The sequence below is a fragment of the Aphanomyces astaci genome (genome assembly GCF_000520075.1).
Source record: "Aphanomyces astaci strain APO3 unplaced genomic scaffold supercont1.63, whole genome shotgun sequence".
In the NCBI taxonomy this organism is placed as follows: Eukaryota; Oomycota; class Saprolegniomycetes; order Saprolegniales; family Verrucalvaceae; genus Aphanomyces; species Aphanomyces astaci.
Genome location: NW_009798326.1, coordinates 13,286 through 37,051, shown reverse-complemented (window position 1 = coordinate 37,051; position 23,766 = coordinate 13,286). Strand labels below are relative to the sequence as shown.

The following is a 23,766-nucleotide window of genomic DNA, read 5'->3' as shown; positions in this document are numbered from 1 at the left end:
ATGACTACCACCGATGCACCCAGCACCACCGTGGCGGCACCCAGTACCACCACGGCTGCACCTAGCACCACCAAGGCTCCTATCATCACCACAAAGGCTCCTAGTATCACTACCAATGCTCCTAGTATGACCACCCAGGCTCCTAGCGTCACCACCAAGGCTCCTAGCATCACTACCAAGGCTCCTTGCACCACCAAGGTTCCCAGTATCACCACCAAGGCTCCCAGTATCACCACAAAGGCACCTAGTATCACTACCAAGACTCCTTGCACCACCAAGGCTCCCAGTATCACTACCAAGGCTCCTTGCACCACGACCAAGGTTCCCAGTATCACCACCAAGGCTCCCAGTATCACCACAAAGGCACCTAGTATCACTACCAAGACTCCTTGCACCACCAAGGCTCCCAGTATCACTACCAAGGCTCCTTGCACCACGACCAAGGCTCCTAGTATGACCACCCAGGCTCCTAGCGTCACCTCCAAGGCTCCTAGCATCACTACCAAGGCTCCTTGCACCACCAAGGTTCCCAGTATCACCACCAAGGCTCCCAGTATCACCACCAAGGCTCCCAGTATCACCACCAAGGCTCCTAGCATCACCACAAAGGCACCTAGTATCACTACCAAGGCTCCTTGCACCACCAAGGCTCCTTGCACCACCAAGTCCCCTTGCACCACCAAGGCTCCTTGCACCACCAAGGCTCCTTGCACCACCAAGGCGCCTTGCTCCACCAAGCCCCCTTGCACCACCAAGGCTCCTTGTAAAACGACTGTGAAGCCTTGTACGACTAAATCAATTCGACCACGTCCATCGACGACGAAATTTTTGCGCACGACTACAGGCACAGGTTCCTAAGTCGTGTGTTAGATGTTGTGATTACTGTTAATACATACTTTTTTTTGAAAACTGGCAGCTACATAAACTGAAATCGTGCTGACAACAACGATCGTTGCGTCTGTCATCACACCGGCTATGAATGCCATGTCGATGATTACCCGTGTGCTCAACCGCTGCTCTTTGCACAATACTACGGCTCCAATCCGTTCAACGTGTAACATCGCTAAATGGATCGCAATTAACTGTTAGTAGTTCATAAAGTAGTGAAAACGACGCAAAAGGTAGAAAGTATAGCCAACACCATTTTTGTCGAGGAAAAATATGGTTAGGATTTGACCAGCTCTTGTCGCCATTCAATGAATTTGAGAAATATGCGGTCGCGAAGAACCAGACTTTGTTACCTGGATCAAGCCGAGATCTGTTGTCAGACTGAAACGTGGTCATCCTGAGCGTGTAGTCGCAGGAGCTGTTGGTGTGGGTGCGTGCTGTGTATGGCGCTTATGAGCCTTTTTAGAGGTCGGCTCATGGTCTCATGATCGGTAAGCCGTTAGTCTCCATTATGTGCAGCAGGCCACCATTCGTCGTGCGGTTGTACGCCATTGTCGTGCGGTTGAAAGATGTGCATTGTTGGCGCATTTTCATTAGACGAAATGAGTACTTCGACAGCGAATTTGCCGCCAAAGTTGGAATCCTGTCCATGTGTAGATGCTGCTGTTCCTGCATGTAAAGTTACTGTAAACCAGCGATTTTGGGACGCGCAAATTGTTACAAACCAAATTTGCAACCCGAGCTCCAAGTCACCCTTAGGGATAGTAGGATCCTTTATTAGGGGATCGTTGTCAAATAGAGTAGGGTAGCCAGTAAAATACATATTTCCATAAGAATTCTTCGGAGACCACGCTCTTATGGATGCCGTAGGGCAGCCAGTATACATATTTGTGGGGCAGCCATTTAAAGGTAATTTACAGTTCAATCCATTTTAAAGTTTCTATTAAAATTATAACGACTTGCTACTCTACTTTTAATAAAAAAAAGAATCCTACTTTATTTAAAATATGATATTTTCTTATTTTATTACTACGTACGTAATAAAATGTATATTATATGTTGTATTTCTTTTTAAATTTGTTTTTTAAGATTTACTAGACCATTGTTTATATAATTGCCCTTTTTCATTTGTTAAACTAAATAAAGTGTTTTTTAAGTACAATTTATATATAAATTTGCTATTAATTTTATTGATATTTTCATTCAAATTTAGAGAATACTTCTTTTTATATTTTTGTTGTTTTAGAATTTGTATGACACCGTTTTATGGAAGCACAGAATATTATAGCCAATAAGATTTGAATTTGTGAAAGTCATTTTGTGATTGGCTAAAGATTGAGATATCCATCGAAGTTCGAAGGTATTCAACCAATCATTTCCGATGAATTGGCAAATCCAAAGTAGCAAGTGTCCCTTAAAATCCGTTGCCTGCTGTAATCCTCTACTGTGACGCTTCCTTTGCTTTGACCCTTATATAACAATCGGGGACGTGGCCATTGTTATAAATGTGCCCTGCATTTGACGAAAAAACAACTTTTTCACAATAAAAAAGTTATTTCCGGCCAAACCACCACCGGCGTTGCTTATTTTTGTGCCTTTTTTTCGCCACGTCGAGGGCGACTTGATCGACCTTGGCAGCATGCAACTTTTCCTTTTCACGGAGCGCGACCATGAACCGGAACAACTGACGGGCTTCTACCATCACCACCGCCATCCGTCAGACACCGTATATACATAATCCATGGAGTCGACGTACTTCGGTTGCGATAGGCACATTGCAGCGTGATGGCACTTTGAAGTTTCTTGGCCATGTAGTCAGCATCCCGCTCCATCGCGTACGACCTCTTTCGACCGTCAATCTCCCGTTGACGACTGTCGGCATCTCCAAACGGCTTCAAAACAACACTACATGAGAAAAGCAATGAAACTCTTACGTATTCCATACCTCGGGGGCGACCGGGGCCTTGATTTGGGTTACGGCATCCACAAAGTGCCACGTGTCAGCGCTCATATCATACGCGTGTGTCCACCGCACCGACAGCTTGTGCACAGGGACGTCTTCTATTACCCCCGTGCCATCAAACACTACTTGGACAGGGCCAAACTTGTCGACGGGAATCCTCGTCACAATTGCATGAGTCGTCACTTCGCTGTCGTCTCCTACGTCATCCAATATATGACTATATATATACATATATCCTTCCAGTCGATGATTACATATATATATTATATATACTTTCGTTGATCACTATATATACTATATACTATATATATATATATCACTATATATACTATATATATATATATATATAGTGATGAACGAAAGTAATCGTGTGAAAATATTTAAATATGTATATTATAATCGAATAAAATAAACATTTTCACACGATAATACTACTTTTTTCACAAACGTGGTCTACCATGGATGAACGAACCATGATAACACCAAACGGAACCAATAATACTTCCACCTTTTTTTGATATATGCGAGTGCCTGTATATATATACTTATCTTGGCGTGACACTGGACATTTTTGACGTACATAATTCTGTACAAAAAAAATACATTGATGGATTTGAGAAATCAACACAAAAAAATGTGCAAATTTTGGCTGAAAGCACTATATATTATATATGTATACACACGTAAGCACTACGTATATACGTACGAGGAATACGCTTAATGTACAACCCATCCACGCGCATGTCCAGAGGTCTGCCGTCGGGCGGGTTGAGTGCATGCAGCTGCGACAGCTGCCGCGGCACAAAGCGTTTGAGGGATCCGTCCGAGGCGAATGCAGCGCACTTGTCATCTTGCCGACATCGGTGCTCGAGGACGTTGAGGGGGGCTGCTGGCACCGTCGAGAAATTCCCAGAAGAAAAGTCCTTACCCGCGTAAAACTGAAACCAAATCGCTACATCGTAACCATTAATAGTCCCGAGTTCGATCAGTGCTGGCGGTTGTTGCCAGTTGTTTTTCTCGACATACAATACTAAGGTATAAACCACCAACCATATGATTCGATAGAGGAAGGAACGTCACCTGTTTATATATATACTAGTACATATACATTATGTATACACATCGATCTTGAAATCGACCATAGATGTGATTTCCAATGTGAATATATATATATAACCATATACAGTACCATTGAACATACAACCAAGACATATGAACAGTAAGAAACACACAACCAATTCACGCTTGTGGAACGTGATACTATTTACTGTTAGTCGTAGAACCCAGTAGTGTATATATTATTATATATATATACACGGCGAAGAGTAGATATATATATAAAATATATATATACGACGATGAGTGCAGTAGATATATATATTTATATAGACTGAATGTAGTACCTGCTCGCCGGGCGATGGGCATAGCGACCATCACTTGTTGGCCCAGCACACACCATGCCGGCAACCGGATGGCTTTGGAGTATAAGTACCGCTCGTAAATGCGCTGGATGTGCGCGGCGGCGGCATGCCGACCGGCCATGACGGTCTTGTGGATATGATACAATACGTGGCACTTGTACATGGCTTGGATCATGGTGGCGCTGCGATATTCCAGGTCAAACTGGAGTTTGGCCTTGTATGAGACTTCGTCCGCTAGCATCAACAGGGTTTCCGCACGGTGTAGCGCTTGCAATTGAACTACGACAGAAACATAAAACACATGTATGAATACAGAGGCTCGACTCGTGTGAAATATATATATATATATATATCGACGGACAGGGTGTGAACCGATGGATGGGCTCAATACAGTCGAGGGGAATCCAGAGTTTTTCACGATCCACCAGCACTTGTCGACCTACCGAAAGTATACGTTCAGACCGCCATAATACATGCTTCGAAGTATATATATATATTATATATATATCAGGAGACCTTTCATATTGATGTCGCTTCGACGAACCATATGAGTCACACTCAAATGCAGCACAAGTCGATTGCGTTCCGCTAGTTGCGCTCGTAGCGATACCTACCACCATCGCAGTAGGTTCGAGTAGTAATCAGTATGTGTACTACGTAGTAATAGTATTCTCAAATCGATTAAGAGCATGGATTAAAGAACCTCCTAAGCCTATCAAATCACGTTCTGGGGTAAATTACAGCCAATCCAAACGTTTCACTCGACTCTGTCCCTCTGCATTGGGCAAAACCATTTATGTACTAATCGTTGTATAGTATAGGTTGTACAAGATTAAAATGGATTTTAATGGATTTGGCGAAATGACTCACAAGGCCAAATTTGGGTGAAATGAACAATTCTGGTAAAAGTTAGTGCATAAAGTACTTGTTTTGATGTGGCGGCGTGGGTGTTAGCCTCGGCTACGGGGACTGCGTCTCGAACTTGGTCGAGGTACCATCGATAGCTGCCCAACGTGGCCTTGAGTGCAGCCAGTTGATATTGGGTTGCTGTGGACTAGGCATATCGTATTCAGACTTTAGTTAGAAAAGAACTCATTGCAAGGATATGTAATAGCGTCGACCTTGGCGTAAAAGTGGTGGACAAGCCAGTGCAATGGGTCTGGCGGGTTGGCATTCTATCCCATATGGTTTAGTAAGTGTACAATTTCGATGTCCTGCTTTAGTAGGGACGTACGCCAAGTTGAACCACTGCATCCAAGCACTCTGGCAGGAAAAACTAGCAACACTATCAACACTAAAAAATATCGCCGACCACCGCAATCTCTACCTCGAGAACTGCTTGAGTGTTGGCGCTGGCCATGGCTGCAAAATGGACGGACGTGGAGGCGTCTTCGTTGACTGACAAGGGCAACGTGGGCGGACACCAATCGACTTGAGTTTTCTGCGGCTCTGGCAGGAGAAACGTGTGGTCGTCGGGGGTCACGACTGAGTCGGTGGCGTCCACACAAAGGTCGGCTTCGCAGACCAAACAGTCGCGTAGACTCGCGAGCCGGATATGGCGAAGATGGGCCACCTGCAAGCGCAGCTTCCCTAGCGCGATTTGCTTGCGATGGAGTTCCTTGGTCAGAGCAACTTCTTCGAGCTCCACGTCCAGCGACATCTAGTCAAAATCGTTGCTACAGTAAGCCACGATTGTCATGAGATTGTGTGTGTACAGTGTGCTGCAAGTACGCAGCCATGTATCGAAACGGATCCAAGGGCTGCACCATCACCACCTCCTGCACACCGTCGTGTACGTGCTGGAGCAGAGCCTACAGTCGTTAGAAGGATAGGTATTCTAGATTGGCTGGCGATACCAGCAACGGTGCCGACGTCTTGTCCTTGGCTGCTAAGAGGACGGCAAGGCGCTGTGGAAGCGTCGTTGTTCTTCCCTCGGGCATCCTTTTCTGTCGTGCCCGTTCGACCCAGGATAAGGTTCGTTAAATTAGCTCACTCGAAATATCTATCGTTGTCGCTCAATTTTGGCTAGTACGCCGGAGTAATCGTACTTTTACTACTTCGAAGTAACATGGATGGCCAATTTATGTTCACTTGAACGAGACGTAGTCGTTGGAATACAGCTTACTCGTCTCTACTATTTATAGTACATAGTAATCTTTGAAATGTACTTCTACTACTTCTACTGGTGGTACGGAGTACGGTGCTTTCAGCCAAACGAATGGAGTGCTGCACCAAATCCATCCATCGATTTCTTGCACTGACTGTGAATGTTGCAAGCAAAAAGCGACGCCCTGCACACTACTTTCAGTCTTTCACTAAATCGACTTGGAATGGTGGATGCCAGAGTTGATTGGCTACTTCTAAAATGTTGCAAGTTTTGATTGGTCGTATATCGATTGTCTGCCGATTTGGTGCTACAGTATTAATACTCATTCGATTCAGTCCCCCACTCCATTTTTTTCAAATCGACTTGACAATCAATAACGACACAAGGCCAAGGGTACTGTATGTATTGTGTTATTGTGGATTCAGTACAAATCTCCTGACGCCGTTGAATCGAATCTCGCCGCCGAATCGAATCACGAATCGACGCTACTGGCTAAAATTCTAATTTTGAGTAGATTTGATTGGCTCTCTTAGAAGAAGAGAAAGTAGTACTGTATTGTGCTTTCAAGCTAAATTTGGTATTTTCGGTAGATTCGAAGATTGACGTCAAATCCACCTGAAATCGTCGAGACGTCATTTTACTTGAAATAAATATACTCCCAGTCTCTCCGATGCAATGTTGAACTCTTTGTGAAATGGAGAAAGCTTGGCAATGGACAGAATCCCCCCACCTGCAATTTGATTGGTAGAAAGGTCTAAAATTTCATTGGCTAACTTCGGTCCGTCAATTACTGAGTTGATTTTACTTCGTCGATTCGATTGGCAGCCCCAGTCCATTTTGAAATCGAATTACCAATAGTTATATTCAACCAATAACAACTCCAGCGCGCGCGGTTGAATCAATTCTGATTGGTTGAATATACTACTTGTCATCTTTCTATAATAGCCAATCAAATCCACTCCAAATTGGAGTTTTAGCCAATAGCGAGCCTTCTCATATATTTTACCATTCACCACTTCAACCGCCCCTGTTGCAGTCATATTCTTCAAAACAACATGGTGCTATTCCGTTTTGATTAGCTAGTCGGACTCTCATACATCCGCAGCACGCCGTCTCTGGACACGCTCGAGATAGTTCCGTTCGACGAGACACTCACGCCATTCACAGCGTCGTAGGTTGGGCCAACCAACTCGCCTGTCACCGTTGGAGTTTGCCCCATCGCCAGCCCACTCCACCGCGAGCAGCTGCCGTCTGCCGTTGCCACCCACGCCGCTTTGTCCACCATTTCAATCGCGCGGACACCGGCCCCGCTGCGCGACATCATGTGGATGGGCCCCCTGTGATTCCCCCACGTCAACAAGATATGACCAAGCAAGCGCAACTGGGCATTTCTTTGACGTACTTTGGTTGGCGGAGGTCGTAGGTAGATAACACACCGTCTTCAGTGCCAGTGACAAGCATCGGGATAGCAGACCCATGGGTTGTGGCACATGCAGTCACCGCCGCGGCATGTCCAAGTTCCAATACCTATGTACATGTACAGTGGAATCCATCTATATATATATATATATAGTCCATTTCGCTCATATTTGGACACGTGATTCGAGAAAATCGTTTGGGTCCGATTTGAAAATTATTCCATGAATTGTATACGTTTTGGTTGGAACCCCACGTAATATGATGATCGTTGATTGGTTCAACTATCTCAATCGTGTAATTTGATTGGTCGCGAGGACATTGACATTTGCGGCTACTACTTAACGGATTTGACAATAGTACTGTATTCTACGTAGTACCATTCTGGGTGATATATACTACATTGTATACATGCAACATATATATATACATATATCAAATATATATTTAAATATATGTTGCATGTATACAATGTAGTATATATCACCCAGAATGGTTATATATATATAAACAAGTCATCCCGATATAGCCAAAAATCCATATAAACGTACTGGACTCGCAACGCGGGCATCGAGGGCGGTGACCCCCGCGTCCGTGCCCACAATCAACCACGTCGAGGACGTTTCAAATTCCATGTCGGGTGCTTCTGCCAACGTTCTACCCTGATCATGATCATCATGATGACTGGCGGAGGACACGAGGCACCGCGGCGTCGACGGCAGGTGCCAGTCGCGGTAGCAGTGGCTCGACCCGCAATGCCACAGCTTGACGAAGCGGTCTTGGGCGCATGCTACAAAGAAGCGTCATGACATATCAAGAGAATGACGTACAGACAACGTTGCGGCCGCGGCCGAGTATGCCGATGCCGGAGATGGCCCCTTTATGGCCCCGTAGCACGGCCCCACAGGTGAACGTTTGAACGGACCAAATGCGCAGCGAAAAGTCGGCACTCCCCGTGAGCGCGACGAGGGAACTGGGAAAGAACTCGACGTGCGTGACGTCGGACACATGGCCCGCGAGTTGCAGACTCGTGTGGGTGGGGACTTGGAGGACGTGGAAGAGACCATCGGCACCTCCGACACCGAGAAAGGCCCCGTTCGGACTCGTGGAGACTGCATACAGCTACCATCGAGTGCAGTATTGTGATGAAAACTAGGAGGAAGCATCATGCAACACAGATACACCTACCAACCTGGGCTTGCAACGGGGTTTGCGTGTGCGGCGTGAAAAACGACATCGAGTACGAATCCGTCGCAACGGTCAAGCTGTATCGAGACTGGTCGGCAATATGGTACGTCGACGACGGAATTCCAGCCGTGGACGCGTCGGCTTTGTGGACAGTGTGCATGGACGTGGGTGTGGATCCGTGGGCAAGGACGTGGGCGCCAGCAATAGGATCGGGGTACGTGAGCACTACACGGTCCGAGGAACTCACCCAGAAGGAATCATCTTCCGTCGTCTGCCAATCACTTTGGATGTCCAGGACTCGCGTCGTCGTCGTTGTTGCGGAACATGAGTCGTCGAATCCCATGCTGCAAATGAATAGTGAGATTAAACCTAAATGCGTGAATATACGTTAAACAGCGTTAAATCTATGGTCCATGGCAAATTATGACAGTGTTTTTTCAATAATTCATACCAGTAGTTGTCCTAATTTATAATAATGTGAAGATTTCATGAAAAGTGTAAACTGAAATTACCATTCAATATATTAAATTGCATCTCGATGCAAGAATAATATAACCTTTTGTCATCGCACGTTAAACTCCAATGCGATCTTCAAGCGACTCGATGGAAAGTCCGCGCCGCCGCGGCTTTGACGACAAGTACGAGCTCCTGGAACGACTAGGCCACGGAAACTTTGGTGAAGTGTATCGAATCCGTGAGATTGCCACTGGGCAGGTGCTCGCTCTGAAGCGCATCCGCACGGGAACAGACGCGTCCAAGATGGACACGATTCCCGCGGCGGCCTTCAATGAAATCCAAGCCATGTATCATCTTGATCACCCCAATGTGAGCTACGACAACTACGTATCGCAATATGACACACGTTCGTAGATTGTGCATTTGGTGGATGTCGTCCCGGAAGGGGCCAGCGTCGGCCTCGTCCTCGAGTACATGGAGACGGACCTGTCGCATGTGGGTGTCCTATATTTCCACATATTCTCACATCTCTCCGTAGCTTCTAGCGCACTCGACCGCAGCTTTGTCGACACAAGATATAAAGTCCCTCATGTTCATGCTTCTCCAAGGTGTCGAGTGCTGTCATGGTCGCCACATCCTCCACCGCGTAATTCAAACCTTTTCGTCCGACAACAGGTGTATGTGTCATTACTTTTCTAGGACATCAAGCCATCAAATCTTCTCATGGATCGACATGGTGTGCTCAAGTTGAGCGACTTTGGACTCGCAACAGTGTACACCGGCCCGGCGCGGGAGTATGCCCATCAAGTAGCCACGAGATGGTACCGCGCGCCGGAGCTCTTGTTTGGGTCCCGTTCGTACGACCACAAAGTGGACATGTGGGCTGTCGGCGTCGTCTTTGCGGAACTCCTGCAGCACGCGCCGCTCTTCCCTGGATTGAACGACATCGACCAGATATTTCGTGTCATGCAAGTGCTGGGGTCCCCGACCTGGCCAGGCATGGCAGCGCTCCCAGACTACCACAAGGTCTCGTTCCCCGCGTTCAACCCGTTGCCGCTCGCGTCGCTCTTCCCAGACGTGGAGGAGTCAGCATTGGACCTGCTCAAGTGCTTGCTGGTTTACGATCCGTCCAAACGTCTCGAGGCAGCCGAGGTCGGGCTGCTTGTTTCCCCAACAGTTCAACTCACACGAACAGATATAGGCCTTGAAACATGCGTACTTCTGGACAGAGCCACTTCCACAGCCGTTCATTGAAAGGAAGGTCCAGGCACGTCATGCAGATCTAGAGTTCTCCGTCGGGGGCGTTGGCGGACGTGCGGCGGCATCCGCACTCGGGCTCGACGCGCCGTTTTTCTAAATTTGTGGACACTTGCCAGTTTCACACATGGGAGTCTGTTTCAAACAAACGTTCGTTTCAATTGAATGTGTTTTATTCCGATCAATTTGTATTAATAATAATAGCGTTAACATTGGAGTATTTATTTATACCAGTCCGTATTCCGTACTATTATTAATAATACGTATGATGCTCGTCACCTATAAACTACCAAATTTTCACAAAATTTTCTGACTTCTATTTCATATTATTACTCAAAATTTCAGCAAATTGAGACGTAGATCTCAATGTGGTGAAGGAATTCTACGTCTCAGATTCAAATTTGGTGATGAATTGGTCCAGAAATAGATATTTAACCTAGTGGTATTTTACATGCGCATGGATATTTGGCCATAGGGGTGGCCTCTGAGATGTATCTTGAGTTTTGTATGGGCCTCTTATCCGTATGTAATATCCGGAGGCAGTTGGGACCTTTAACCTTCCACTGCAGTGATAAAACGCATAATTCGGTATTTAACGTTTTGGTTTTTGGGTTTAACTACATTAATTGTACGTTAAATAATAAAACATCCACTCTTCGAATTGGCCAGTTGGAAGTTTTTAGATGACGTGCATCATAGTACTGTTAATAGTACCAAGTTAACGTTGCAATACTCCGGACTATATAGGTGTAACTAACTGTACACTACTAACGTTACAGTAGTGTGCTTTCTGCATCTTTCTATTTCCAGCGTTGATCAAATCACGCTTAACACGTAGTAGGCCCATTGTTGTAATAGAACTTTTTATATTTTTCGGAGAATGGCCATAATTCGTGATTGAGGCACACTACTAGGCTTCTTGCACCATACTTTGATTGGTGCTATTCCAATTTGGAGCTCAGTGATTGGTTCAGTATTATACGTCATTATCTCGGGAACAAGGAGTAATTCTGAAGCAGTTCAACTTGCCAATCAATGATGAGATCTCACGCTTCAATCAGATGCAACAAGTATTCAAATATACAACAAGAAAAGTCGTACCTGCCAAATGTTTCGGAATAGACTTAGTGCTATTATTAATAATAGTTACTATTATTAATAATAGTAACCTTATTTAAGGTGGCGGCGTTTCAAACACGTTTCCAACATGTATGGCATTTCAGACCGTTGCGTATCCGGATATTTATCCAGATATGTAATCCCTTTCAGCTTGTTACCAAACCAAAATATCGCCTCCAGCGGCCGGCATGACGGCTCGGTCAACGTACGAAGTGTTTGAAAAGCAGCGGCGGAACGTCCAGGGATGGAGTAATGAGCTGCTTGCGGGTGAAGGCGGCAACTTCTCGGAAGCACCTGAGAAGGGATTGATGGGTAAGGACGTGGTGTCGTTGGAGGTGGCGCGGCCGCCGACGGGGTTTCGATTCCAAGAAGGGTCGACGTGGATCATTGGCGACTGGAGCTACGGAAAGAGCTTCAAGCATATGGGAACTCGAGTACGCTCCGAGCAACCACTCGACACGTGTCGGTGGCGCAAGCACACCCGGGAAATGGACAACCTCACGACGGTCGAGTTTGGACGGGAACCCGAGTGCGGCGGGTGCAAGAAAGCGTTCACGTTGATCCGACGTCGCCACCATTGCCGCGGATGTCACGTCGCGATCTGCAAAGACTGTTCTCGCAAAGCCGTGGACTCGTCGTCATCGCTATCAACCAAGCCGCAATGGTACTGCATTCCGTGCCTGGACGAGAACCCGCAGTTGGACGTCCAGGACGGCGGCGGCCGCAAAATCATGCGCCGCTTATCCCAAGCCGCGCCGCCCATGTTGAGTCGCATGGAGTCCATGCCCAAGGCGATGAAGTTTTGCATCGAGTGCGGGTACGAGTTGCCGCCTCACGTCAAGTTCTGCATCGAGTGCGGCGCCGGCCAGACGTCCACGTCGCGCGAGTCCAGCGCCGACGACCTCCTTCGCATGTCGACGCTGGTGGCGCCAGACCCCGCGCTCCTGCCCGTCGTCACAGAGGATGCCGCGATCAACGCCATCCCATCCATCTCCCCGCCGCCGCCTTCGTCATCATCTCCGGTACACTAGTCGTTTCATCTTTGTTTGGTTTTTCGTCATGAAATAGTGTGTGGTCCGTTGTGGGGTTGTTTGTTTATTAATGTATGCGTCGTGTGATGATTCAACGTCGGGTGAATGACCCACAAATAGTGTTAGTCCTCGTTGTCTAGTAGGTGCATAACTTTGTGTGGCTTGAAAGTAGTGGAAGGGCGTGACCATTAAATAGTGTGGTTTAGTATTACTACTTGCCTTCCGATTGACACAAACCCATATCCTCGGTTTGGAATATTATCAGTGATGTTTTGATATTTTATGATTTGAACGTTGGGGAAAGTGCAGTGAAAAAATATTATTCGAGTGACTTATCAAATCGTGTGAGTCGTTCCGACTGCTTCTTGCAATGGAATCTCCATACATTCCCACTACGAAGTCTAGTTGGCATTTGAGTATGACTTGGTGGATATTGATTTCTGAATAAATTATCCGTATATTTTTGTTCATAGCATTACCACGAACCACTCCCTTTTCTGCAAACGAGGAATATTGAGATATCGTGTTACGATCGAGAAATATGTTTAAAGTTTTTTACGATCGAAAAATATTTTTTCGATTGGGAAATATGTCTTACGATCGAGAAATATGTTTACGATTGAAAAATCTTTTTACGATGGAGAGATATCTTTGCGATCGAGAAATATTTTTACGATTGGGAATATTTTTACGATTGGGAATATTTTTACGATTGGGAATATTTTTACGATTGGGAGATATTTTTACGATTATATTTTTACGATTGAGAACTCGATTGGCGATTTATTTTGTATTTTCAAAATAAAAGAGGAGTAGAAGATAAAAAAATGTAGGTCCTTTTATTAAAACTACTATGACGAGATGTATTTTAAATTATGTATATATATATATATTATTAAAAACAAATTATGTAGGACAACGACGCTGCGTTGAAACTTGAGAACCAACGGCTGCAGGACATGGTGGACAAATTGCAGCGAAAGTTAAGTCGCATGGAAGCCAAGGCGGTAGCCGTAACCGAAGAACAGGCGCAGGTGATAGCTTCGTTGCAGCAACAGGTTGCCACGTCATCACAATCCCCAGTAAACAAGATCAAAGAAATGCCCGAAGTCGCCAAGTATTTCAAACTGCTGTCCATGGGGCTCCCCCCCGACCAAGTGAAAATGAAAATGCAGCTAGCTGGCGTCGACCCGAATCTCCTGGACACGCCGGACGCCCCCAGTGGAAAGTTGGCCGACGACCAAGGAGCTGGAGCTGCAATCTCCCCCACAGCTCCAGAGGTACGTTTGACTACTATTAACTACTCGATGAAAGATCGAGATTTGTTGTATATTGTGGGGAGGCCCATATTATAATATATATATATATATATATATATATATATATATCACACAAAGAATTGAAGTCACCCATGAATTCGTTGTTGATTGGTTGAACGGATGATTTCCTGGAATCGGATTCGCTCATTCCTTTTTCTGTCGATTCTTCTGTCCATTTATTTGGTTGTGTACCGATGATGCATCACGTCGTCCAAAGAAACCTAAATATAGTGTATGTATCTGTGGTGAATGGAATCACACTAATTTGAAGTCATACACGAATTAAATGTGGATGAAGGTTACTATCTGATTGGCTCCATCCTGTTGCCCATTCTTGGTTTATTTCTGGTTATCTCGATTCGTTACTAAGTGCATTGAATATGTATGTATATATCCTTGTTCCTTTAAGCCACAACTCGTAACGAACGACACGTTTATTGGCTGACGCGAACTTGTTTGTACCTCCTGATTGGCTACCTCGTGGTGTCCATTCGATTGGATTCGCTCGACTTTTGAAGACTGCATAGCAAAATACTATACTTATTGTGAGGTTTTTTTTGCCGACTACTTTGTCTCCTTTGCAAATGTATTATTTTTATCTACCTCCTATTTATTCAGAGCGTTTATAAAAAATTATCATGCTGAACTAATCAGTGTTCACGTGTTTTTGCCTTGTTTTCTTTACATTTGACTTGCATGTGTTTAGCATACTACCGTATGTGTCGTACCTTGGGATTAAATCTGAAGAATTTATTTAAATATTCGAATTGTATACTTGATTCAAGATTGTATTTAATTATAGAATTATATTCGCGTTTTGTATTTCATGGTACATTTCAACGACAAATACGGTAGTGCCATTTCCTATGGGCCACGATCAAATAAACTGTATTTAAAAAATATTATTAAAAATACCTTCTAGAAGAAGAAGACATGAAACAAAATCATGCGTGGAGAAATGTAGTAGTATTTTTATTGCAGCAGTTGAATTTTGAGCTACAACTATAAATATTCCTATCATTTTTTCTGTTTCGATAGGTTCCCCCAGAATACGTCAAGTATTTTAAACTACTCAAGATGGGGATGCCGCTAGAACAAGTCAAGTTGAAAGCGTCGGCGGATGGATTCGATCCATCTAAATTGGACAATCCACCACCGCCCCTTGCGTCCGCTCCGACCCCCGAAGACCCGCCGGAAATCGCCAAGTACAAAAAATTACTCAAAATGGGCATGCCTCTGGCTCAAGTGCAGTTGAAAATGCAAGCCGAAGGCCTCAACCCTGCCTTGCTCGATGGCGGATATACAACACCCAACAATAGCAATAGCAATAGCAATGGAGGACCTGCCGCCAAGCTCGACCTGAACCAACTGCTCAAGAAGACGTCGTCGATGAAAAAAGCAGGTATGAGAGGTACTCCGATCGATCCCTGGATTGGTTCAAAATGGCGCATTCTCTTGTCACGGATTGGCTACATTCATGTATATTCCATGTGTGTGTATTTTTGGCCAAAGTCGCATCGAAATCGAATGTAGTTCAAAAATAGCGCAATTTACTAGTACTATATCGCACAGATGTATTGAGTCAAAAGTTGGGGGATGATGTTGCCCCAAATCCATCGGTTCGATGGGTTGTCCTGAAGTTTGTATGTACTACTACTACTACTACTGTATGTACTACTACTACTACTTACTACTTGCGACGCCATTCACACTATTTGAAGTGATACACTGATTTTGAAGCGAGACTACTATGATTGGCCAAAATGATTCGTGTTGATTGTGGGTTTGGTCAATCGATTGTCTGTCGATGTGGTGGTACTTGAGTGTTGCTCGGTGTTCGATGGAATCATTCAAAGTTGAATCGACTGGACAACAATATACTTTAGGGCATGATATATATTTATATATATATATATTGTGGATGATTCGGTACAACTTTCCAGACCCCGTCGAATCAATCGAATCTCTCGCCACCGAATCACGAATCGACGACGCTATTGGCTGAAAATGCAATTTGGAGTGGATTTGATTGGCTCATCTTACAGAATGGACACGTTTATTTTGAATTAATCCTCACAACTCGAGCGTGATTCGTGATTCAAACGTTTTGAATTTTGAAAGTTGTGTATAGTGAATTCACAATATTGTGAAATTTCGTGGTTTCTCGTTGGAATATAAATCGATTTGATTGGCTACTTCAGATGAGCTCACAAAATTATTAGCCAATCCAAACCTTCTCAATGAAATTCAACAACCAATCAGATCGATTGTGGATCGGTTTGGTCGGCGCGATTCGTCCCCAAATGTGTATATCAAATCGACAATATATTGTGCTTTCGAGTGAAATTTCGTGGTTTCTCGTTGGAATTTAAATCGATTTGATTGGCTACTTCAGATGAGCTCACAAAATTATTAGCCAATCCAAACATTTTCAATGAAATTCAACCAATCAGATCGGTTTCGTCGGCGCGATTCCTCCCCAAATGTGTATATCAAATGGACAATATATATGATATTTTTGTATTTCTAGACGAAACTACCTCTGCCGCGCTACCAAAGAAGGACAGCGTCAAGCCGAATGTGGACATGCGTGCGTTGTTCTGGACGCGTATTCCTGTGAATGTGGTGCAGTCAACTGTATGGAGCTCGCTCTCGGACACGAGCGTATCCCTGGAACCATTTGATTTGGAGTGGATGTTCCGCAAAGCAAACCCTGCTTCAACAGTCGATAAGGACTCGAACGAGAAAAAGAAAAAAGACAGTGCGGTCGTGCTACTGCTGGACTCCAAGACCCAGCAAAACGTGGGGATTGCACTGGCGCGGTTCAAACTCAGCCCCTCAGACGTCAAAGCCGGGTTGCTTGCAATGGACCAAACTGCCATCTCCGTCGACCACTTGAGCTCGCTTATCGCCCTCGCGCCAACCCTAGAGGAGCAAGATATTCTGAAAAACTACGACGGACCCGTCCATGTGCTCGGCGCCGTCGAAAAGTTCTTCCTCGAGATGCTCAGCATACCCCGATACACGCAGCGCATCAAGTGCTTTCGGTTTTCGCTCCAGTTTGAACACCGAGTACTGGAAATCCAAGCCCAAGTCGATACCCTTAGCGCCGCCACAGACCAAATCGCCGACTCGGCCAAGTTTCGCCGGATACTTGAAACGGTATATATTATACTTTATGTTTGTTTTATATATATTTGTTTTATATATATATATTAGACTGCATGTTTGTTTTATATATATTTTATATATTATACTTCATGTTTTATATATATATATATATATATTATACTTCATGTTTGTTTTATATATATATATGTACGTGTGGGTAAATAAAGTCATGAATCGATTGTGTTGTTTGTCCTAAAGTTTGTATGTAAAACGTTGTGTTGGGGTGATGGATTGGACATACAATTCAAGGCACATGACACACTATTTAGAGGTAGTTGCTGCTTTCTCTGATTGGGTCAATTCGTCTGTGCATGTTTTATTTAGTGTTGCGTGGATTCATTCTCCATATCGCTCGAGTTTGGGGTTTGTATGGTGCTCTATTGTTTGTAATATGGTCAAATTCGGTCGGACGTGCCAGTAGAATGCATTGAGCCAATGTATACAGTACTTGAGAGAATGTCCCAATCCTAGTACACAATTGAGAAATCTTTCTAACCGATCAGCGATCACCAACAGTGAGATCTTGTTTGTACATTGAATCAGCTTGAAATCATTTGGCACAAATTGATTCTCCCATGCAGAGTCCAAATAAGGAAAATATAAAAATATATTCTCGTTGTGTTGGTGGAATGGGATATATAGGCAATATACATTATTTATCAGAAAGGAGCTGTTATTTTTGCTCAACTCGATTCCACGTTAACCATGGGTACTCCCACAAGAATCAAACTCTTTGTCCAGTACACACTGTACTTTAGTGTGCTAGTATTAAAAGTGTACATGTTTTTATCGTACATGTATTCTAGACTTTTGATGGTGTTAGGTACTGGCAATTGGGAATTACATGAACGGCGGCACAGCCCGGGGCGGCGCGTACGGGTTCAAGCTGGACGCCCTAGCCAAACTGCATACAGTGCGGGGTATCGACTCGAAAGTGACATTGGTACGATGTCGACTAGTACCATTACTACTAGTAGTAGTAGTACTATCCCTGACGAGGATGTGTATTGATTGTATGATCACGTTATTAGGTATATCTTGACTGTACATATGTATAAAAAAATAAAATGATCCGCTTTTGGATTTTGACGTATTATTGCTTTATTCCACAAGCGACATATATATATATTATATAGATGAAAATAGAATTCTCTGCTCTTTGGATTGGATGTACTATATATACAGGAGCTATTGATGACGATGATGGGTATTCAATGATTTGTTTTTATATAATTATTATGATTATATATTCTTTTTTTATAACAAGATCCAATAATAATTCAGCATAGAAGGATCGATCATCTGCGTTTTCAGGGGTTATTTTTTTATGTTTGTATGGTGCTTTTCAGCCAAATGTGCCATATTTTGGGGGATGGATGAAATCGCCAACTAATCGAGCAAACGAGTATGATTGGCTACAAAGAATGAAGGTTGCAATATGATTGGCTAAAAATATTGATTGATGCATTGCAGTCACAAAAATACCTCTTCAACTCAGTTTTATATGAAATTTCAAAGGTCCGGCGGTTGATTATATTTATTCCTGTCCAAAGAAGCCTATGAAATCATTCGTATATGTAGATGCACTACTTGGCACGGCATCTCGAGCAGTTCCAACCCGATTTAATTGCGTTTGTAACGGAAGTGCCGCACGTGACCGAAGCCAAGCGGCTGTCGCTGGACCAGATCAAAGCCGACATCAACGTGTGCAATTCCGAGCTCGCGATGCTCCAAGGCCAAGTGCATGCGTCCAAGAATACCGCCGACGCCGCCGATCAATTCTATGCCAAGATGGCGCCATTTGCGCAGGAAGCGGCCGATGTGATGGACGACGTGACCAAGGAATTTGGCGCCGTCGAGGCGGCGTTCACAGACCTCGTCGGGTCATTTGGCGAAGACGCACGCAAGTTTGGAGCGATGGATTTTTTCACCATTTTGGACGAGTTTACGACTGAATTAAAGGTATAGTGCGGGCGGGGATTCAAAATCAAAAAGACAAAAAAAAGGATTGGTTGTCCCGAGCGAATGGAATTATATTATATTGTTTTTTTATTTGTATATTAATGTTTTCGGTGATTCGGGGGCTTGGAATATAAATCAACGGATGTATTGTGATTTGTTCTACTCAAAATTTCCTCTGATTGGTTGAATCAACCGCCGGACCTTTGAAATTTCATTTAAAACTAAGTTGAAGAGGTATATTTGAGACTGCAATAATGCATCAATCAATCCATTAGCCAATCATATTGCAACCTTCATTCTTTATAGCCAATCATACTGCTTTGCTCGATTAGTTGGCGATTTCATCCATCCCCAAAATATGGCAAAAAAAATCCTTATTTTTACGTGAACAAGGTGGGGGCGATGCATGGTTATTTTTCACCATTGTTGGACGCGTTGACAACTGAATTGAGGGTAGTAGTATCATTAGTATCATTAGTATCATTGGTGGTTATATAAGCAAGATATATATATATAATGTGCCTTGTAATATTATATATGACTTGTGCAACACTGAGCCACATATATCGTCCAACCTATATATAAAACGCTGGCGCGCGTGCTTTTATTTTATTGCATTTTTTAATTGTCCAATGGGGGCATGTATAGAAAGCGTTTCGAGCCAACCAGTCGAAAGAACTCGCGACAGTATGGGACTCGACTGCGAAAGCGCGTGACGCGGCGATCCTCGGTACAACCCCCCCTCATGCCAATATATATATATATATATATATATATTTATATATTTTTCCACGCTAGCTCAACGCGAACAAGCGCTGCGCGAGAAATTGTCGGCCGAGACGGCCAAGGCGTTGTATGGCAGCGTGATCTCGACGCTGAATCACCGGTGTCGGCAACTGAACGTGGACGCGCCGTCGATGGTCGACATGTTCAAAGTGCAAAGCCGCAAGTACGGCAGTGGCGAGCTCTCAGCCGCCCAATTCTGCGACTTCATCGTGACTCAATATGGCGCCAAGGTGGCTGTGGAAATCTTGCCGAATTGCGCCAAGTTGCTAAGCGACCCTGCCAAGCGGCAGCAGCTGCAAGCTACCGTGGACGCCCACAAGGACTCGTGGGAGGCTACGACGGTGCCCCTCTTTGCCGACCCGATTGCTAATGCTAATAATACTGCTGCCGAGAAGGATGGAGTGGTGCCCATAGACAAGAAGGTGGTGCTGCGTGTCCAAGATATTACGCCCGTGGTCGGGGATGAGGCGCGGCAGCTGCAGCGAGCGATCCTGGAATCGATTCACGCCGTGTTTCAAGGCGATGCTGGTCAAGTCAAGCTCTTTACAGCCAACACACGCAAATTTGGCAACCATCAGATGCCAGCCAAAGAGTTTTACGCGTACCTGATTGGTACGTTCGACGGAGATTTTGTCGCTCGGCTTGTGCCAGACCTCGCCCGGCTACTAGACGACGCAGAGAAACGACATGCGCTGCTCCAAGCCTTGTGCGAGAGTGCCCCGGGGTGGCAACGCTTTGCTGGACGGACGACGTAGTAGTAGTACTAGAAGTAGTAGTACTAGTTGGATGAATAAGAGATGGACGCGAATACTGTAGAACAAGATTCGGTCGCATAATCCAACAGCTCACCCTCCCATTGGGCAATCCGCGAAATTGCTTGTCGCGGATTGGCTACAATTATGCCTGGTCTGGATGCCACCCCATAAAATTATGCCATAACCCGTTTTGGCAAGTCTGCAAAAATTTCCCAAAGTCTCATATCCCATGAAGAAAAGGAGAAGAAGTATCTAAAAAGTTGTCTGGATGCCAGTTGAATTTTGGAAAAATTATTCGAATTCCGATTGAAGTGAACACTTCAATGTGAACTCAAACATATATAATAAAGTTGGACCAAATCGGTATAACACCCGATTCTCAAGAAAATTGTGGCATAAATTTTTGAACTTTGGTGGCATCCAGACGCACAAATTCCGAAACATGGAATATTTCGATTTTGGCAACTTTTCTTCGAAAAACGGCCATTTTATGCCATTTTTCGTGGCATCCAGACCCGCCCTTAGCCAATCCGAAGTCTCCGCTCAGTTGTTTGTGGTCGGTTGGAGGAACCATGGAAATTGGGGAATTGGCTGTGACAACATCGACAATACTACCGTATGTATACCCTCCCCCCGCTTCAGTACCTATGAAAAACATGTCAGTGAAATCGGGTTCAAGCCGTTACCTTGAAAACTATTCAGGCATGCGCATTGGTCTATATTCAAAACAGAACTTCTATTTCATTGGAATGAAAAATTTTAAACCCTGGTGATTGGGTATTTCTGCCCAATTAGAGGCAACTAGGTACACGCCCAACCGGAACCATACATATGTTTGAAACTTTTCAGGAAATATCATGTAGCGAAATCACTATTGGCCGATACTCGTACAGGACCGTATGTTCCAAACCATAACTTTTACCCAAAATTTATACTTTTGTGCTGATTCACCAAAACTATCGATCGATTCTTTGTAGTGAATTTTGTGTATCAAAAGTTGTCCTGCGGTGAACCGTATCACACTAATTGAGGTCACTTGACGTAGTGTAATTTGACGATAATGATGGTTTCCTGCAAACTGGTAGCTAAGTCCTTCTGCCTATTCTTCTGTACATTTGGTTGTGTCGTTTCAGTCGATGCATTCTCCATATCGCTCCAGTTTAGAAGGTCCGACCGGAGAAAACATAGGTACGCCTGTTGCCACGCCGGCTGCTCCTGCGACTACACTGCAGCTGAGTTGCCTACGGCGGGTTTTGTGATACGTATGTTGCTCGAAGATGGCAGAATTCAAAGTAATTTACTGTAAGTGTGCTTAACGAACGTCTCTTCAACTAATCACCCATTAGTAAACGTTGTTGTCTTGCATTGGTCTGCTTCGTTGTTCAAAACTACAGTACAGCCTTCTCAACTCACCACGGCCCGCGTTTTAGTAGCAAGTCACTTGCCGTGTCCAACTACACCACGACAACACGAATACGCACGCAACCACACAAGCAGCTCCGGCGACTACTGTACACGCTCAGGCAGTAAGGCTATTCGACGTAATCTTCGATAATTCAAGTGGGTGTTGATTAAATGCATCGCTGCTTTCTCGACGTAATTACAGTACCGAAAGTACACTGTGAAACTCATAACATATGTCATGCCTGATCATACCGCAATGGTCAATTTCTCCACGAAGCTTGGAACGATGGAATGAAGGGAAGAAGTGCGGTGAGTACGTGAAGCCAGGAGCTGCGAACGGGTATGCCTGTGGTGGTGGTGCAGGACCTTCCAAGATTACCCTGGATGCCACCTAGTCCTGACTCGTTGTGACCATAGTGATTCCCAAATATTCCTGGTAACCCACAAGTAGGTCATGGCGCCCCGAGAGAGTTTTGAGCACAACGGAAGCAAAAGTTTCACCAGCAAGCGTGGCGTTCACTTCTCTCCCCGTACATCCCACCATCGTGAAATACCCATGATTGCCATGCCGTGCAACGGCCGCACCCACGTCACCCACGTCATCACGCACCTCCAATTCATGCCATGGTACCACCTTGTAATGGACGACGAGCTCTGTCGCTAGGAATATCACCGAAGACACATGGATAGCACTACCACACTTCTGTGTTTCCCTCTCCTACCCTACCTCCGGTGGGAGCCTTACTACTCCAGTCTCCATCCCATCAAGGCTACCAAGACCCCGCATGGACCAATTGCACTGAGACCATGTGAACCTTGACCAGTCCTTTTGAGCACCGGTACCTCACTTGGACAAAAGAGCCTATGTGCTCCAATGTTGCACTTACACCCACTTCCACATCCCAAAAGAGCCGTTATCCAACAACGTACCCTCCAAACTCTCTCCCACATCGAGCCTGCGTCACACAACCGTATTGTTTGGACGTTTGCAAGCACCACCCTCAGATCATCAACTCTCACCATCCCCACTTCCACCGTCATACACTGCTGTTCAAGTCGTTTCCTATTTACGTCACATGAAGAACTACGACGTCGAAGGAACTCCTCCAAACCTACGCTGCCGTCATGTCCACGGCCTGTGCCAATAAACACGCTAATCCGATTCGTTCAGCCCAACCTGGGCGCTACAGTCACGCCACCACGCAGAACAATATGATCCGGGTTTCTCTTCGCCAAGGATGTGTCAAACCAGCCCTCTGCTGCGTCCACCAACCCGTCCTTCACAAACATGCCAGTATTGAAGAATACTCTCAACACCAGCCCACGTTGGGCATAACCACAACAGCGGCGGTAATGCCACGACGAAAACAACTGCCCGTGCTAGTGGACGTACCACAACAGCCGTGGTTGTGTGGTGGTCTACAATACCTGTGGGCACACACCCACAGTCTCATTAGCACGTACTGCTATAACACTCACCAAAATCAAGACCTGCTTCGCCCCGTAGTAAGTACGGAAGGTGT

At 45.0% G+C, this 23,766-nt stretch overlaps 5 protein-coding genes across 15 annotated transcripts; 3 read left to right on the top strand and 2 right to left on the bottom strand.

Annotated features, from left to right (window-relative positions):
- Positions 1–858, top strand: H257_14814 (hypothetical protein; the record flags this gene model as incomplete). Its single annotated transcript, XM_009842710.1, has 1 exon — positions 1–858. The coding sequence occupies one exon, from the start codon at positions 1–3 to the stop codon at positions 856–858; it is 858 nt and encodes a 285-aa protein (XP_009841012.1).
- Positions 859–2,372: 1,514 nt separating this feature from the next.
- Positions 2,373–6,236, bottom strand: H257_14813 (hypothetical protein). Of its 6 annotated transcripts, XM_009842705.1 has the most exons (13): positions 6,129–6,236; positions 5,988–6,083; positions 5,600–5,932; positions 5,507–5,548; positions 5,394–5,447; positions 5,198–5,326; positions 4,789–4,882; positions 4,634–4,711; positions 4,255–4,551; positions 3,558–3,803; positions 2,834–3,048; positions 2,645–2,780; positions 2,373–2,583 (listed from the first exon to the last, which is right to left on the bottom strand). In XM_009842705.1, the coding sequence occupies exons 1-13, from the start codon at positions 6,210–6,212 to the stop codon at positions 2,441–2,443; spliced, it is 1,947 nt and encodes a 648-aa protein (XP_009841007.1). In that variant the 5' UTR covers positions 6,213–6,236; the 3' UTR covers positions 2,373–2,440. The 6 variants fall into 6 exon arrangements, with proteins under 6 accessions (XP_009841007.1, XP_009841009.1, XP_009841008.1 ...); XM_009842707.1 differs by having other exon boundaries at positions 5,600–6,083; XM_009842706.1 differs by lacking the exon at positions 5,507–5,548.
- A 1,186-nt stretch (positions 6,237–7,422) lies between these two features.
- H257_14812 (hypothetical protein) lies at positions 7,423–9,326 on the bottom strand (the record flags this gene model as incomplete). Of its 3 annotated transcripts, XM_009842701.1 has the most annotated exons (5): positions 7,423–7,716; positions 7,782–7,906; positions 8,347–8,585; positions 8,626–8,917; positions 8,988–9,326. In XM_009842701.1, 5 exons carry the CDS (start codon positions 9,324–9,326, stop codon positions 7,455–7,457), a joined length of 1,257 nt encoding a protein of 418 aa, XP_009841003.1. In that variant the 3' UTR covers positions 7,423–7,454. The 3 variants fall into 3 exon arrangements, with proteins under 3 accessions (XP_009841003.1, XP_009841004.1, XP_009841005.1); XM_009842702.1 differs by lacking the exon at positions 7,423–7,716 and having other exon boundaries at positions 7,730–7,906; XM_009842703.1 differs by lacking the exons at positions 7,423–7,716; positions 7,782–7,906 and having other exon boundaries at positions 8,257–8,585.
- Positions 9,327–9,560: 234 nt separating this feature from the next.
- Positions 9,561–10,877, top strand: H257_14811. Of its 2 annotated transcripts, XM_009842699.1 has the most exons (5): positions 9,561–9,808; positions 9,854–9,934; positions 9,978–10,085; positions 10,139–10,591; positions 10,641–10,877. In XM_009842699.1, exons 1-5 carry the CDS (start codon positions 9,566–9,568, stop codon positions 10,794–10,796), a joined length of 1,041 nt encoding a protein of 346 aa, XP_009841001.1. In that variant the 5' UTR covers positions 9,561–9,565; the 3' UTR covers positions 10,797–10,877. The 2 variants fall into 2 exon arrangements, with proteins under 2 accessions (XP_009841001.1, XP_009841002.1); XM_009842700.1 differs by having other exon boundaries at positions 10,139–10,877.
- Positions 10,878–11,984: 1,107 nt separating this feature from the next.
- On the top strand, positions 11,985–20,954 carry H257_14810 (hypothetical protein). 3 transcript variants are annotated; one of them, XM_009842697.1, is made up of 9 exons: positions 11,985–12,837; positions 13,761–14,126; positions 15,204–15,567; positions 16,696–17,327; positions 18,160–18,279; positions 18,918–19,298; positions 19,631–19,691; positions 19,947–20,028; positions 20,097–20,954. In XM_009842697.1, exons 1-8 carry the CDS (start codon positions 12,004–12,006, stop codon positions 20,012–20,014), a joined length of 2,826 nt encoding a protein of 941 aa, XP_009840999.1. In that variant the 5' UTR covers positions 11,985–12,003; the 3' UTR covers positions 20,015–20,028; positions 20,097–20,954. The 3 variants fall into 3 exon arrangements, with proteins under 3 accessions (XP_009840999.1, XP_009840998.1, XP_009841000.1); XM_009842696.1 differs by lacking the exon at positions 19,631–19,691 and having other exon boundaries at positions 20,097–20,948; XM_009842698.1 differs by lacking the exons at positions 19,631–19,691; positions 19,947–20,028; positions 20,097–20,954 and having other exon boundaries at positions 18,918–19,362.
- The last annotated feature ends 2,812 nt before the right edge of the window (positions 20,955–23,766 follow it).